Below are 18,094 nucleotides of genomic sequence, written 5' to 3'. Positions count from 1 at the left end.
TTTTAAATCTCTTATTTTTTAATGTGTAGTGTATATTACACATATCGGGTATGGGCAGTGGCGTGCGTTCCGTATAGGCACAAAAGCAGTGCCTACCCTACTAGAATTTCATTAAAACAATGACAAAAAATAATATAAAATATACGCTAACTATTTGTAAAATTTGAAAAATGTGCCAAATGTTATTCGGTTTTAAGAGTGTATTGTTCCGATCGTGGCGCCGCTAAGAGCTAATGTCGGCAGAATCACGAACTGCTAATGCCTATTTTCTTCTTATTGTCATATCTGTATTTTATTTATTTAAATCTTAAAGTAGGGCACACATATCATACATATTGTTATGTGTGTTCTAATAATAACATTGAAAATATATTTAATTTATAAATTGTTTATCACATATGTCTTGACCATTATTTTAAATTTTGATATGTTTTTTTCTTCATAAATATTTTTTTCCATTTCGTAATACTTTTTAATTGCTTTAAATAAAATTGAATTTTGTGATTTTGCCTTTTTCCTAAATGGAAGTCTAATTTTGTTCTTTTCTCTAGTATTGTGATCGTGTTCATGCTGGTTCCGATCATTTTTTTTCCAAAATTCTGTTTTTTTATTAGAGTTTATAATTTTATGAACAAATATCATTGTATTGTAAAATATTATTTGTTTATATGTTAATAATTTCATTTCATTTACCATCGACTTTTCCCTCGTATATCTGTTTTTTTTCAAAATGATTCTAAAGGCTTTATTTTGTAATACAGTTAGTTTATCTATGTTTTCTTTGTTTGATAAAAATAAAATGCTACTACAGTAGTTAACGTGTGGTTCAATAATTGCTTTGTAAATAGTTTTGCAGGAGTCCTTATCAATAAATCTTCTGATCCTTCCCAAAATTGATTTTTTTTTTGCAATCTTATTTATTACCATCTTAGCGTTTTGGTGAAATGTAAGTTTTGAATCCAACATTACACCTAAATATTTCATTTCAGTGACTTCATTAAGTTTTTCATTTTCTATTACAATTGATGGTGTAATTTCTATTCTTTTGTTTCCTATATTCATATATTTAGTTTTGTTAACATTTAATTTTAATTTATTAATTTTTAGCCACAGTGATACACTATTAAGATCATGATTTAGTCTGTCCATAATTGTTTTATAATTTTCTCCCGATATATATATTTAGGCATCGTCTGCAAAGAGTCTTATTTTTGAATATTTTAATGTTTTGACAATATCATTTATGTATATAATAAACAAAAGCGGTCCGAGAACCGATCCTTGTGGTACTCCCAATGAAATTTTGAGGGGCTCGGAAATTTCATCATTCACCTTCGTTATTTGGTATCTATCGCCAAGGTACTCTTCAAACCATTTTATAGTTTTTCCTTTTATTCCTATTTTTTTCAATTTTTTAATAATTATTTCTCGGTCTATTGTTTCGAAGGCTCTTTTAAAATCCAAAAAAACTGCAATTACGAACATGTTCTTATCGGTTTCCTCTTTCCAATCTTCTAAAACCAAGTTAATAGCCATTTCACAAGATTGATTGGTTCGAAATCCACATTGTTCTTTGCATAATACTTCCCATGTATACTCCTACACAACGCTTATGTGTGGGTTTTTTTTCAGTTGTAATTACGCGCGTATGGGTAAGTTAAAAGGCACTTTACAAGGGCTTAGAAAGACAAAACTAACACGTTACTGACATCTAGCGTTTTTTTCAATTATTATTTAAGTCAAAGATCAAAAATGACAAATAAATAACCTCAAATTGATTTGTTTTATACACTAGAGAATATATTCTGCGCTTACTTGTGATATTGACGGGAATGTGTGTTTAACGTTTTAAGGACAAGTTACACGTATATTCAGTGATTAATATTATGAAGAGTTTAACTGATAATAGTCCTTAAAATATAGCTTAGTTAGAATGACATTTGTCAGAAAAAACGACATAACTTTGAAGGAACGTCTAAGGAGTTATTTATATTGGCACACGAAAAATCATTCGTATCTGGCGTGTTAATTTATATTTTTAATACAATGCTTGACACATAAATCAACATAAAAATATAAAATTAGCTTTAAAACTAAAATAAACCTAATTATCACGGCGTTTTTATAAGGTTACATCAATTTGCAAAAACGTTAGAGATGGGACAAATCGATCAATGTAAATTGATCGCTTTTAACTCTTGTGTGGCTGTGTCACACTAGTCGACATAGGACACAAAATTTGATATATCTCTCTTATTTTTTTAAATGATGAATTCGTATTTTTTGTAATCTTCAAATGGACGTTTTCACACCCGATTTAGAAAATTAAATTTGTATCACTGTGCTATATGTAAATACAAAAAATATTTAACCTTGCTACGCGAAGCATGAATGTCCGCTAATTCAGCAACACATATATACAGATACCTTATACAAGACAAAGCACGAAGATAGAAGTCATAACTAGGAAGACTGAGACGCTGTTCTGCGGTGGGTGTCATCTAAAACAGATTTAGTCTTCAGTCGGTTAATGACAATGATGGGGGACGCACGCGCGTAACATGAGCGGCGTATTTGTGATTTTCAATTTATTTTGCTATAACAGGGTTAAATTATATGTTTATTCCCATAAATTATGGAAAAGGAGTTATTAAACAGTAGTCTCCATGTTTTCCATTTTTTTCATATGTCTGAACTTAAGAATATTCCGTCTTTTACTAGTGGTAACACGATGTTACTTCACCGCGCGCAAAGGGATTATTTACCTCAGTCTTTTAAGAGTTAATAATGGTTATGAACCAAATTTAATTGACAATATTTTGAATAAAAAACTAAAAATAAACTATAGGAAAAAATACTTATACAGTTCCCAAAACATTTCTAACAATAATGATAATCGGCGTAGAATTTTGTACATTAATTAATTTTCTAATAATATCGCTCAAATTGTACCTAACAATATTAGGCCAGTTTTTTATACTAATAATAATAATGGTGAAATATTATCAAATTGAAAAGATAAGGATGATAAATTAAATCATTCGGGAATTTATAAATTAAATTGTTTAAATTGCCCGAATTTCTATATTGGAAAAACTTCACGTAAATGTAAAGTAAGTGTTGGATGCTCGATACCTTCGACCTCGGGGCTGTAAACAAGGCCTGCCCTCTCGCGATACGCGTGTTCGAAGAAAACAGGGAACGTTTGATTTTAGGTAAACTAATTGACGTTATGGTTTTGAGTGTCAATCCTGGAATTAATGAAAGGAGTAAGGACTTACGGTTTCCTCCCTCTGGCACTGGTCCAGAAAGACGCCGTTATCGTTTGCACTGGTCACTTTGCACGTTTTCTTGTATGTTGGTGATTCGAAATCACTGTCACGCTCGCGGTACGGTTTTCGTTGTGTTGTGTTGTCACGCGTTGCTTTCTTGACTCGCCGTCAGGGAGGAGTAGGTACATTGGTGTTCAAAACAAGGACCACCGGAATCAAAGGAAGGGCTTGACACTTGAATAAAAGAAAATGAATCCGAAACAGTAAGAATCAAAGAACATGTAAGATGTCTCAGTAATAATAATTTTTTAGAATTCGCAAATCATCTTAAATCCGAACATCATGATTTCAATCAAGAAACTTGTGTAGGAATTTTGCGTGTCAATAAAAATGGTTTTCGTTTAGACAATTTAGAACGATTAGAAATTAGTAAATCAAAAACTCTTTTAAAAATATTCCCGTTACGATTCATTTTATCTTTTTATTTATATCACTACAGAGATGGGTAGAATTTTTGTTTCAAGATTATGGATATTCGAGCGTTTACAGGGCTTATGACCTGTCATAGGTTGGGTTCAAGTGGCCACTTTTATGTAGGTTCTACAACATTCCCCATTCCGCTTATTAGCGAATATCCATATCGGTGACATTTTTGGTTTTTGTATATATGTCATGAAACAAGGAAAGCTTTCGCTAGCGCGTTTGGAGCGCCATCTATGTATTTGATATTGAGGTTAAGTATTAAAGCAAATTACTTTATTTATGTAGCTAAGACTCTATCCGAGTTGAATTAATTACTAGTAATCGCCTGCAGATGACTCTGCAATTTATTTTTACTTAATTTTTTGACCAGATCTTGTTTACACAATATTATTTTTGGTATGTGTATATATATTTACATATTTATACACACACAATTCTGGGTTTTATCCCAAGGGGGAGTAGGTATATTTTATCTTATTTTTCTCTCTTTCTTTCATTTTCTGTCTCTTTCATACAGTGTTTTATAATATAAATATCAACGCGAGTAATTAAAAGTTAGTTTAATTACTGAAAATGAGGTAGTAACTGAAATTACTGAAAATGAGGTACCTGCAGAGATTTACGAACAAAGAAGTAATAATGATCTCCTGTACAAAACAATCAAAACTCTGCCTGTTCGAGGACTACTGTGGCTTTGCATCATTTTGGAACAATTTCATAGTAAAACATTCAAGTTTCCTCTCAAACATAACCATAATACACGCTTCACGTCTAATGGTGGCTTGGTAGTACCAAAAGTATGTAATAAATATGGAAATAGAACTCTCAAATATTTGGCACCTAGAATTTTTAATTTATTACCAAAAGAACTTAAATTTAACTCACATTGTAACAAGAGCAAAATAAGAGAGTGGCTACTCGATCAAGAGTTTATATATGAATGGTAGCTTAGGTGTAAATATTTTAATTTTTCATATATTTTCTTGTATTTAAAAAATAAATTGATATTTTATTATTTGTATAAACATGTTTATTCTGATCTTTCCGACTGTTAATTTTTATCTGTTATTCATAGTTTTTATAAATGTAAATAATATTATTAAGTCAGAATAAATATAATCTTCACCAACAAGCTACAAAAAGTGGCTTGGTGGGATTTTAGTTTTAGTAAAAATATAACAAGTGAATTTTTTTTTAAATTGTAAAAATGTATAGTTATGCTATTAAATAATAAAAAAAATTTAATAAAAACCTCGAAACCGGTCGAAGTATAACTCTAAATTAAAGTGGTTTATAAAAATTTATAAACATATAATAAATAATAAATTTAAAAAAAAGGATTTCGTAACAATATATTCTATAAATCATATAAAAAAATAAGTAATATATTATATGAATTTAGCATTTATTTGGATTTTAAATGTGGTTAGGTAATTTCAACAATAACTGCAAGTCAACAACACAGTGATTCAAACTAATGCGACGAGTGAAGGAAACTGTTTGGTAAGATTTATCACTTATATTCTATAAATCTTTTTTTTTTACTGCCTACCCTAGTTAAAAACTCTGTGCACGCGACATAAATACGCGGCATAGGTCATATATATATTTTTTTTTTTTTGATTATTTATATAGCGCCATTTTTGTGAAAATCACCTCAAGGGCGTTGTACAATAAATAAATATCCCAGCACGTCTTGCAGCTACAGAGCGCATGGATAGTAAAAAAATAATTGACATTGTAGTTTAGAGTTTAAGTGATATTTAAAAAAAAGAAATAATAAACAAATTTATAAAAAAAGAAGTTTGATTACAACAAGTCTTGCAGCTACTGAGCGCATGGACGGTTGAAATTAGATGTAGATGCCTAGACTTCTATATACCTTCTCTTAAATGTTCTTCATCTCTGTTGTAAAATGTTAAAATATTCTTGTGCTGAAACGTTCTTTTTTAAATATTTTTATATTTTGTAAATGTTTAATTTATTATTACCATAAGTATCTGGGGGCAAATGAACATGATTAAGAATTTGATCATTTGAAGTCCCGAAAAATTAGTTAGAAGTTTTCCCATCCGGTAAAATGAGTTTTCCTTGTCTTTCAGAGAGTTGACCTCCAGGCCGAAGGCTGTAGTCGCTATCACGTCATTTGTATATCTGGTGAAGGCATCCTTCACCTCGACCTCGAGCAATCCTCTATCTAAAATTAAAACAAAATTATGAAACTCCCCTCTCTTCATAGTGTGGTGTTAATTTTTTTTACATATATTTATTTTATCAATCTTTGTTTTTATTTTTGTATAAAATTGAGTTTCAATATGTCCATGTACTGGTAACTTTCTCAAACTGAACGGTTTGGGTAGGTAGGAAGAAATTGCCCGCCCTTGTATGTGTATAAATTGTTTATGTATATAAAGTAAATAAATCAATAAGCCAGCGAGATTCAAATAAATTAGTAATTTTTTACTGAATTTGTACCAATCCAGTGTCAAAGGATTCTGTGTATGAAACAGAATAGAGAAACACCACATACGAGGGCGGATTGATAATGAAGCTACCTAGCGCTAGATGGCAGCACAAACACAAAAAAGATTTATTTTTCCAAATTGCGATCTGTCAAACGGCAGCTGGTAAAATGTCACCCAAATTCATCGATTAGTTTATTTGTTGTAGTCGTTTGAAGTAAGCAAATTTTGTGTTTCTTGAAAAATTGAAAAAAGCAAATTTCGTGCAGTAAATAAAAACACTATTATTTGAAAGGGAAAACGGCAAAAGAGACAAAAAGAATAGCTCGATAAACATTACGGTGAGTCTGCTCAGTCAGATTATATGGTAAAATATTGGATTGCTGAATTTAAACGCGGCTGAACAAGCACTGCAACAATACCATTAACAGGAAAGCCAAAAGAGGTGGTTACTAAAGAAAATTCTCGATATAGTTATGAATGATCGCCGAGTTAAGTTGCGTGAGATTATTGAAATGGTAAACATCTCATATGAACGTGTGTTCAACATTTTGCATGAACATTTGCATATGAAAAAGCTATCGGCAAGATGGGTGACGCGTTTGCTCAGTGTCGAACAAAAACGAGTTCGAGAGACCGATTCACAGCAGTGTTTGGACATGATAAGGCGTAATCCTGTTGATTTTTAGCGTCGATTAATAACTGTTAGTGAAACGTGGGTAAACGTTCAGTAACTATACACCTGAAATTTAAATCAATCGAAACAATGGGTGGAAGCTGGTGGAAGTGCTCCGAAGAAGGCAAAGGCAGTGAAATCGGCTGGCAAGGTTATGGCCACTGTATTTTGGGATGCAATCGGAACATTGCTCATCAATTATCTTGAAAAGGGATCCACAACCACAGGAAAGTACGATCGTGCATTATTGGATCAATTGAATGATGTAATCAAGGAAAATTGACCACGTTTAAAGAAGAAAAAGTGCTCTTTCTTCAAGACAACGCACCGGTTCACACAGCATTAGATACGATGCTAAAATTACGTGAAATACACTTTGAATTGGTTGATCATCCACCTTATAGTCCAGATTTAGCTCCTAGCTCAGTATGACGTCATAGTTGAAGATAAAAGTCTCCCGACCGACTACAAAGGTATAGTACCGACACCCCCACAATCATGTTTTGATGCAAGTACATCAGATTATACCGACGGGTCTAGAACCCTTCGATACGTTTAACTACGCATTAAAATTTTGTTCCACCGAGCAATTTTTAATGGTGCATAGGGCATTGTATCTTGATTATTTTTTATACATAACGATAAGGTGATCAGCGTTACGGTTCAGGAACCAGCCTAGGGATTATGAAATATTCTAGTGTAAAAACACCCTTTTAAATAAATATTTCATGTTTACCATGTCAGGAACCGAACCCAAGATCTCTTGCATGGTAGGCTAACACGCTGACCACTACACCACGAGGCCCATTGAATCTAGTATGCATATAAAAAACACCATATTTTACACAAATCACTTCATAAGCCACACTCCTTATTCACCGCAATGGACAAATAGAGTCACGTGTTATACATGTTCCGTCATATTTTGTTGTCTGGTCAGAAATTGTATTGTACAAGGTGGCGACGCATGGATTTGAAAATGGAATAACACGCAGACTGTTGCAAAATGATCAAAAATTGAATAATTAAGTTTACATGGTTTGAACAAAGTATCGGCCAAATGGCGCCCATTACACCCCAAATACTGACTAAGCCTTTTTTTGAAATTTTCTTGCACTCTTTTAATTTTCGCTAAAGGGATTCTGGCAATATGGGCTCGGACGCTGTTTTGGAGGGCTTCTAGCTAGACGTACGTAGTTGAGACGTCCGTTGTAAACCAAGGATTTAAGGTATCCCCGCACAAAGAAAATCACAAGAGGCCAAATCTGGAGAACGCGCTGGCCAGTTCGAATCGCCTCTTAATGGGATGAGGCGCCCGAGGAACCTGCCTTGCAGAGTCCGTGCAAACCCTCACTGTGTGGGTTGTGGCCACATCCTAAAACCAGACGTCTTCCAGCTCCATTCCTTCCAACTGAGGCGAGAAAAATCCCGGTTCATGGTCAGGTAACGTGCAGAAGTGACTGTAACCGCTCGTTCATTTTTTTCAGTAAAATAAGAACTGATGAACCCAATTCTTGAAACGCACACCATATTGTCACCCTGTTTTTAAACACTTTTTTTTTTTAAACATTTTTTTAAAACATTTTTTTTGCACCACAACAGGCCAGGAGGCCTAATTACAGTGGCGAACTACATCACAGAGCACCCAGGCTTGAGAAAAATCACATTTTAATTTTTGTGTTCTCACCGGGAATCGAACCCGGAACCTCCCGTGCGTGAGTCAAGCGTCTTGACCATGGCACCACGGAGGCCGCCGCTGTTAGGGTGCAGGGGTCTCGGATGGAGCTCCCTGGGATTCGTATCATTCTAATACCGCATATTACCTTTATTGACTCATCCACTCGGGTGAAAATGTGCCTCGTCAGAGAAGAATTATACCGTCCCGAGGCAACGCAGCAAGCATGTTTTCACTAGCGAGTGATCTTGCTCCATTAGTTCTAATAGACCACTCCTCATGGTGACTGAAACCACATGGTACATAAACTTCCCTCCCCGCTTTTTCAAAGCATCCCACTTTCAACCGTCTAGGACAGTTAGGAAGGGAGCAATGCCCTCTTCAAATCCATGCGTCTGCCGCACACCACCCGTATATATTGTGTTGTGTACGTAATTGGTGCTGTGTTAGGTTCATGTTTTTTTATAATAATATCAGTCGGCCTTGTGGTGAAATGGTCATCGCGCTTACCTACCATGCAAGAGGTCTCGGATTCGATTCTCGACATGGTTGATATGAAATAATTATTTAAAAGGGCGTTTTCACACTAGAATATTTCATAGCCCTGGACTGGTACCTGAGGCGTAAGACTGATCATCTTACCTTCATACAACAAAAATGATCAAAATACGCTGCGATTTGTGTAACAATGCAGTGCCCTATGCACCATTAGGTGCGGAAAGGGAATGATGATGATGATATCCTTATATTATAACAACAGCAGCACTATGTGCGCAACAATAAACATAAGTAAATAAATAAAAAATGTGCTCACGGGCAAATGAAAATGTTGATGAAGTAATATTGACTCTGAAATTTAATTTTAAGTCATGTTAACCTTTATTTTCTGGTTTGCCCGCCTGCTCCAGGTAGTAATCGGCCATCTGCTCCCCGCAGCGAGCCACGAAGTCAAACATTCCCCTCATCTTGGCGCTGGTGAAGGCGGGGCTCAGGGTGGATCTCATGTCGCGCCACTTCTGACCTGCATAGACAGATGAAAAAATGATATTCTTATTGTGACAGGTCCCCGTAAATTGGTTGTCACCCTCCAACTCCAGGTCTTTAGAGAGCTGGCCTACTGTGTGGCGGACGAGTATTCTCATTGCTACATCTCCAAGCCCAGATTCTTGACGGCATTGGGTAGGTGGCGAGTTCTCTAACAAACAACTAACAATACAGTTACAAGGCCTTGAGTGTCACGTGGGGGCGTTCTGGTGCTCCAGAGAGTAGTAACTAACGTTTCCTATCACTGTCGACATAAAGGGGTTTGAACTGGGTAAAGGATTTATTTATTTATACTTCCCCTTGTCCCTACGACGATGAGAGGGGGTTTTAGGGCGACAGTGAAAGGTACATTGAAAGTTGTAAATGTAAATATTTGTTTGCGCTTTTCCTTACTGAATTTGGTTCGTAGAGGAAGAAATATAATCAAATTGTAATGAAAAAAAAAAATGCTCGCTTGGATGAGTGAATCCAAAGAAAGATATTCAGTCTTTAAAACGGATTCAGATATGTAGTGTATGCTTTCAATGTTAAAAAAAAAATACAGTTACAATCATCGAGATTAATTGGAACATGTTTTCAAAAAATGTGACACAGTATTCAAATTTGCTCAATAGTTTGTGTTTCTTGAAATAACTTGGCTAACTCAACAATGTTTTGACTATGTTCAAATGTTTTCAGGCAGCCTGGATTTCCTCCCTAGGGAGTTATTTAGAACTGCAGACTGGAACCTGACATTAAAGGAACCACAAAAGTTTGAAATCATCAGAGAGGCTTGGTATTTGCAGACGTCAAACGCTTTAGGGAGCAAAAATGATATTTGTATAGTCTGAAAACGGACGCAGCAGCCTCCCACAACGAGCGTTTTACGGGTGTGGTGGTAGACAGTAAGAAGTTGTCTTCTGAACTCCTGGAGGCGTCTGGTGATGCCCACATGCTCCACTTAATAGGGGATGCGGAAAATGAAGAAAGAGGAAAATATTTTTAATTTTTTTTATATGTACCTACCTTTCAGTGCCATAATATTGTTTGCTATTAACGGGTCAGTTCGTTTATCAATGAAAGCGAAATGGTCGGCAAAATGGTCAAAATCCTTGATAGTAACTTGCTTCAGTAAATTTAGATCCTTTATTAATATGAGTGGTTTTTGAAACTGCCTTACTCCAGTATACCTACAAAACAAATCAAATAAACCTTTATTTCGGGGATCCGTTTGGTACGCATCTCCCCTACAAATCTATTCCTTACTGATATCCCCTCTGTTAATATTTGTAAACCAAAAAAACTTTTTAATAATAAATCTAAGCGATAATACTTGAAATGATTTTAAAATGTAGTGCCCTGAGCATGTGTGCTTTTTTGTGATATCAATACCAAAGGAACAGATCAGAGACGAGTGAGAAGATCATGTTATGTAGGGGAGTTGTGTAGGGAAGATGTGTACAAAATGACATACGTAGTGCGTAGGTAAAATTGTGAATTAATTATAAATATAAATTTGAGGGTGTCTAATAATGCTAACACAGTAATTACAATAAGTAACAGAGATATATATTGAAAAAAACAGGTACATTTTTTGGTTTTGACCATTTTAAAAACTTAATAATTAATTTTCCACGTTAGTAAATAAATTGCAGTCCTGCCAATAAATGTCATTATTTTTATTTTTATTTATCCCTAATTGTGCATTTGGCACTTAATCTCAATCGTTTTTTTAAAGAAATATTTGTGTTGTTAACAAATCACTTCAGATAATAGGAATCAACTTAGAGAGTAGGTAGAGCGGGGTTCAAACCTTGGATCCATGAAACTGCGACATTAGCCACGGGACCACGAAGGTAAGATGACCAGCCTTACGTTTCAGGTGCTAGGGCAGGACAATGAAATATTGCGGTGCAAACATGCCTTTTGAACAATATTTTGAGTTTGTCCAAATTTTTGTAGACAAAGACTGGTTTCAATTCCCTGGGGCGCTGTTAATATAAGCGTATTACAACAGAGATGAAGAACATTTCAGAGATAGTAATATAGACTTCACAAACATCAACGGATGAAAGAATTGAAGGAATATTGATGTTCAAATATGGGCAGAATAATGAATGTTACACACACAGTGTGTGAAGTGGCCACTTAAACCAGCCAATGACAGGTCATAACCCCTGTAGATGCCTAGACTCTTATATTACCTTAATATAGAAGTCTAGGCATCTACAGGGCTTATGACCTGTCAATGGCTGGTTTAGGTGGCCACTTTACACACTGTGTAACATTCACCATTCTGCCTATTTTTAAACATCTACATTCCTTCAATTCTTTCATCTGTTGATGTTTGTGAAGTTAAAGAGCTGAAACCTTTATTTATGCGGGTGAGATTCATCTAATTGAATTATTTCACCTTAACTTCACAAACATCAACAGATGAAAGAATTGAAGGAATATAGATGTTTAAATATAGGCAGAATGGTGAATGTTACACAGTGTGTAAAGTGGCCACTTAAACCAGCCTTTGACAGGTCATAACCCCCGTAGATGCCTAGACTTCTATATTACCTTCTCTTAAATGTTCTTCATCTCTGTTGTAATATGTTAATAATATTGAATACACATTTTCTTATACCGAAAGTTTTTAAGAAAAAACTTACTTTTCAGAAGGAAATGAGTCGTAAATCCTCTTGGTCATGTCGATCATATGTTCCTTCCTCATCAGAACGTAGATCATATGTCCAACAAATGGGATATTAGTAGGTAAACTCTTGACTCCTTTCCTACTGAAGTACGTGTCCTCCCATTTCCCGTACAGGTAGAGGGCAGTGACTGCTCCTATCACCACCAGGAGGACGTCCCAACTCTCGACAGACATTGCCTGGAACATGTTATTATTGTAAGTATTCTCATCACATGTCCCACGAAGGGAAAGGTAGAAGGGAGTCCCCTGGCTCCTGTTTTCTCCAATTGAGGGCAGTAATGTCACCCCTTAACTCTTAAAAGACTGTGGTAAATAATCCCTTCGCGCGCGGTGATGTAACATCGTGTTCATTGTTTTATTTGATATATTTTATGAAGGCAACAGAATACAACACAATAAATATATACAAAAACGAGTAGGGAGAATAATGCCAAGGTATAAAATGTCATTTTAGTTGTATTCCAATAAGAGCCTAATTTTTTTTACTATGTATGTCAAAACGGGGTGTTTGTGTATGTGTGAGTGAGATAGGATGGGTGGGAAGGTGTATATGTGTGTGTGCGAGTGAGAAGATCATAAAAAAGATATAATTGAGGATAATTACAGTTTAATAAGCAAAGTGGCGACTTTATTGAGTCTTTTTTTTAAATCAAAAACTTTGTTTTGGAACTTTATTGGTAAAGGAAAATATTTTAATGTATGAAGCATGTGTAAAAACGAAACGAAATATGTTATATGCAACTATTATAGGGAACAGGAAATCAAAATGACATAAATAGACTACAAAGACAGCAAAATAAAATATTTAAGTTAGTATATGACCTACCCTATCTAACAGCAACTAAAGAACTTTTAAACAAACTAAACAATTAAATGTAACTGAACTCGTTAAACTAGAATCCTTAAAATATATTCATAAATTAGCCAGTGATGTTATTGTAGACGAAGAATTAAAACTTGAAAAAAACTGTAGTAAACATGGACACAATACAAGAATATCAGAAAAATATCATATACAACCTTTTAAAACGAGAAAAAAAAACGAGACTAATAAACCATGGACTGAAATTATACAATAAACTACCAGACAAAACTAAACAAAAGACTCAGACAACCTTTACAAAAGATGTTAAAAATATTATTATTAACAGTAGAATGTGAATTTAAATAAAAATATTAAAAAAACAGAATATTATTGTATCGGACATCGCCGCTTGTATAGCAAAAAATGGTGGAATGCGGCGGCAAGTGCCGATCGTTTAAAACATCATCAAACCTAGCAGTTTCTACACCTTGTTGGGGCTCATAGACAGAGGTGGTTGCTGCACGCATGTACACGCACTTGTACTATATAATCTGTGGCTGCACGGGGAAAAATTTTCGACTGAGCGCAGAGAAATCATTAGACCCCGATGGCAGCTGGAGCTTTGCACATCGTCGCTAGGGCTACACGCGGCGCTTCAATAAGAGTGACCGGCACCAGTGTTTTAGGAACACTTCTATATGTTAGTTTATTATGCTTATTTTGGCTAGTAGTCTCGATTTTGTAATCTAATAAGCTGCCCCTTTAATAAAGACGGTTAATTATGTCACTTGCGGGGGCAGGCGTTAGAATATCGAGACTCTAGCCACAAATATGTATAGGATTATAAGGTGCCAGGCCTCATTAAATCCCACTTAAACGTATGTCACCCCTTTAATCAGTATGTAGGATCTTTTCCTGTGTTATTTATGTATTAAATCGGACACGGGGATGATGCCTACATACTTCATTTTTATGTAAAATGTATGTATACCGAGGGTGTTATTTGACTTTAAAATACTGATGTAAAAATAAAGTATAAAAATGTCCAGCCAATGATAGAGCGTTCTACGAGTTTATCCGTGGCAGCTCGACCCCCTTTCGCTCTGCGGCTTATATATGCTGTCCAGTACCCTTGTCCGACAGCGACACGGTGCAAACAATTTAATAGAACCTGTGTGTTTTTTGTGAATAAAGTTGTGTATAAATCAAGACTAAGCGTGTTTTACTGGAATTACGCCCTCTCCGCCTTGGACTCTGACCAGCTAACTAAACACAATACGTACTATGTAAGTACATAACAATGTATTCGGACCAGAGAAAATTAACACGTAATAACACTGACTTTTCTGGTGATGAGTCTTCCTCCTTGTCGGCAATCAGCTCACGCTATCAGCAAAATTGGTCTTCAGGAGCACTGCTGGCACAATTTCGTCTGGAGGAGAAGGATGATGATGAATGGCGATGGATGATGTGATATGTTTGCGGCGTTGTGCGAGTTAAGGTGTAGCTGTAACAACTTATACAGCGAACAGCGCACATTACTTTTGCCAATTTAAAAGAGAGCACACAGGTCTATAAAGAGCCTGGCTAATGTGTGGAAGGCGAGAGTTAAAAATTTTCTAAGCCCAGATCCATAAAGTATCAGGCTTTAAGGTGGGCATCGACATTAGTCATAAAAAAATTACGTACCAAAATATGCCATTGTCAAAAATGATTATACAATTGGATAAATACATATTAAAAATGTTTTTTTTTTTTACTTTTTCATTTCAAATTACATTTGCGTACATATCCACCAACACATTATGAATTTTTAGGCTGTGTTCGTGTTTTTTTTATATTTTTTAACTTTATTTTTTTACAATAAACATAAACAAAACGGAGCATTAAAAAAATAAAGCATAATTACAAAGCAATGAAATAAATATTTATAGAAAAATAGTAAACAAAATATCCTACAAAGTTAACTTATTAAAAATTTTATGAAATATTCTAGTGTAAAAAACACCCTTTTTAATAATATTTCATTGTCCCTAGACAGGTACCTGAAGCGTAAGACTGATCGTCTTACCTTCATATAACAAAAATTATCATAATGCGCTGCGATTTGTGTACCGATGCAGTGCCCTATGCACCATTAAGTGCGAAGAAGGAATTATGATGATGACAATTTTATTTTATGAAAATGAAAGATATATTTTTTTTTAAAAACCAATCCAAATACAAGAAACAACATGAAATGCTGGGGATAATAATATTTTTTTTTATTATACAATGTTTAAAATAATGCAATTCAAATAAAAGAAATTTAAAATCCAGATTTTACTAACTGATATGGATATGTTCTCATCATCACTATGGCAGCATCATCTGCATGGCATGTGATGTTAATGACCTTATCTCCCTTAGTAGATTCACTACTTTTTTTTATTTTTAAAAGCGTTTTTTTATAAATATTTATTCTGCTTGTGTAAGAGAAGGGTTTAGGCGTATATATTGTTGCGCTATATTTAGTTGTAAAGGTGCTAAACTTGCTTTGTTTCTTTGTTGTTCTCAATATGTGTTATTTTCTAAATGTTAATATTATTTATGTCCCGAATTGAGTTGTTGTAACTCCTGGGAGTGTAATTCAACGTATTATACTTGTAAAATACTTTGTGTTATATGATTTATAAATAAAATATTTAAAAAAACATACCAATAAAGTAACAAACATACTATGATGGTATGGGAGAAAATGATCACTATTCATTCAATAAATATTTTATGTATAAAAACAGCAAAATACAAAAGTTTGTAACTTATGTAACTTATACTACAACAGAGATGAAGAACATTTAATCTCTGTTGTAGTATGTTAATATAAACAGCTCCCCAGGGAAATGAATCCAGTCCTTGTCTACAAAAATTTGGACAAACTCAAAATATTGTTGATAAATTACCTGGTCCATGAAGAAGTATAGAAATTGAAAAAATAATATTTTCAGGCGTTGCCTAGTATGTAGGTGAAATAATTCAATTATATGAATCTCACCCGCATAAATAAAGGTTTCAGCTCTTTAACTTTACATACATAAACAGATGAAAGAATTGAAGGAATATAGATGTTCAAATATAGGCAGAATGGTGAATGTTACACAATGTGTAAAGTGGCCACTTAAACCAGCCATTGATAGGTCATAAGCCCTGTAGATGCCTAGACTTCTATATTACCTTCTCTTAAATGTTCTTCGTCTCTGTTGTAGTATGTTAATATAAATAGCTCCCCAGGGAGTTGAATCCAGTCCTTGTCTACAAAAATTCGGACAAACTCAAAATATTGTTGATAAATTACCTGGTCCATGAAGAAGTATAGAAATTGAAAAAATAATATTTTCAGGCGTTGCCTAGCATGCAGGTGAAATAATTCAATGAGATGAATCTCACCCGCATAAATAAAGGTTTCAGCTCTTTTACTTCACAAACCTCAACAGATGAAAGAATTGAAGGAATATAGATGTTCAAATATAGGCAGAATGGTGAATGTTACACAGTGTGTAAAGTGGCCACTTAAACCAGCCATTGATAGGTCATAAGCCCTGTAGATGCCTAGACTTCTATATTACCTTCTCTTAAATGTTCTTCATCTCTGTTGTAGTATGTTAATATAAACAGCTCCCCAGGGAGTTGAATCCAGTCCTTGTCTACAAAAATTCGGACAAACTCAAAATATTGTTGATAAATTACCTGGTCCATGAAGAAGTATAGAAATTGAAAAAATAATATTTTCAGGCGTTGCCTAGCATGCAGGTGAAATAATTCAATTAGATGAATCTCACCCGCATAAATAAAGGTTTCAGCTCTTCAACTTCACAAACCTCAACAGATGAAAGAATTGAAGGAATATAGATGTTCAAATATAGGCAGAATGGTGAATGTTACACAGTGTGTAAAGTGGCCACTTAAACCAGCCATTGATAGGTCATAAGCCCTGTAGATGCCTAGACTTCTATATTACCTTCTCTTAAATGTTCTTCATCTCTGTTGTAGTATGTTAATATAAACAGCTCCCCAGGGAGTTGAATTCAGTCCTTGTCTACAAAAATTTGGACAAACTCAAAATATTGTTTATGTAACTTAATTATAACTTATGGCATAATAGGATGGGGAGGCACTAATAAATCAATATTAAAACCTCTCGAATCTGCTCAAAAATCAATAGTTAAAATAATTTTTAAAAAGCCCTTCAGGTACCCCAGCATCAAGTTATTTGACGGGTTTGATATCGTAGATATAAGGCAATTATATATTTCCAGAATAATAATGTTTGTGAAAGCAAATTATTCTACTAAATACCAAAAGGAACACTCCCACACTACTAGAAGTCAAACTAGAGGATGGGTCTATCGCAAACTCTGAATTCGGGCAAAGAAATTTCGGCTTTTTTGGCCCCAAAATATTCAATATGTTACCCAAACATTGCAAAACCATGACCCAGATTCAATTTAATAATTTTTTAAAATATTGGTTACTGGGTTAGGTCGAGAAAAATCTAAAAATTTACCACAATACATTCATAAAAAATAAATTGTATAAATTAATATTGTGTAACTGTAAAATAAATAAACGAGTAGGCAGCAATGTTATCGTTTGTTTTTGCATAAAAATGTCTGCCTTAAAACAGGTTGTACCAGTTTAGGCCGACTAGATATGATCCAGAAAAATCTATTACCTGTAGATCTGTACCTGTGGGTAATAGATTTAAAAGACTATAGTCTTTAAAATATAGCTTGATTAGAATGACATTTGTCAGAAAAAGTGACGACATAACTTTGTAGTAACGTCAAAGGAGTTATTTATATTGACACGCAAAAAATCATTCGTATCTGGCGTGTCAATTATTTTTAAATACAATGCTTGACACATAAATCAACATTAATGTATAAAATCAGCTTTAAAACTAAAATAAACCGACGTATTAACGACGTTCTTACAGGGTTACATCATTTTGCAAA

The 18,094-nt window shown here is 34.3% G+C and overlaps 3 protein-coding genes across 12 annotated transcripts in view; 2 read left to right on the top strand and 1 right to left on the bottom strand.

Moving 5' to 3' along the window:
• LOC148274301 (uncharacterized) overlaps window positions 1–11,264 on the top strand; it is a 60,995-nt gene extending 49,731 nt beyond the window's left edge. The window contains exons 3-4 of one of the 2 annotated variants that reach the window (XM_088237305.1): window positions 9,631–9,747; window positions 10,291–11,264. In XM_088237305.1, coding sequence (XP_088093431.1) covers window positions 9,631–9,747; window positions 10,291–10,442 — 269 coding nt within the window. In that variant the 3' untranslated portion in view covers window positions 10,443–11,264. The remainder of the gene's footprint in view (window positions 1–9,630; window positions 9,748–10,290) is intronic. The other variant, XM_088237307.1, reaches the window with a different exon arrangement.
• LOC148274300 (cytochrome P450 9e2-like) overlaps window positions 1–18,094 on the bottom strand; it is a 35,856-nt gene that overhangs the window by 11,712 nt on the left and 6,050 nt on the right. For 5 of the 9 annotated variants that reach the window (XM_088237310.1, XM_088237312.1, XM_088237311.1 and 2 more), the window contains 4 exons: window positions 12,252–12,472; window positions 10,618–10,781; window positions 9,446–9,589; window positions 5,747–5,952 (listed from right to left, as the gene is read on the bottom strand). In XM_088237310.1, the coding sequence (XP_088093436.1) occupies window positions 5,747–5,952; window positions 9,446–9,589; window positions 10,618–10,781; window positions 12,252–12,472 (735 nt within the window). Of the gene's footprint in view, window positions 1–3,281; window positions 3,507–5,746; window positions 5,953–9,445; window positions 9,590–10,617; window positions 10,782–12,251; window positions 12,473–14,442; window positions 14,533–18,094 lie in introns of those variants that run through there. The other 4 variants (XM_088237314.1, XM_088237315.1, XM_088237313.1 and 1 more) reach the window with 2 other exon arrangements.
• The window catches only part of LOC148274299 (cytochrome P450 9e2-like), a 48,007-nt gene continuing 38,228 nt past the window's right edge, over window positions 8,316–18,094 (top strand). The window contains exon 1 of the mRNA XM_088237320.1: window positions 8,316–8,336. The gene's annotated coding sequence lies outside the window, so the exon portion shown is untranslated. The remainder of the gene's footprint in view (window positions 8,337–18,094) is intronic.

This window comes from Micrasema longulum, unplaced genomic scaffold, assembly GCF_059751315.1.
Source record: "Micrasema longulum isolate JH-2025_06_02 unplaced genomic scaffold, ASM5975131v1 h1tg001693l, whole genome shotgun sequence".
NCBI classification, from domain to species: Eukaryota; Metazoa; Arthropoda; class Insecta; order Trichoptera; family Brachycentridae; genus Micrasema; species Micrasema longulum.
This window is presented reverse-complemented; position numbering and strand designations above follow the sequence as displayed.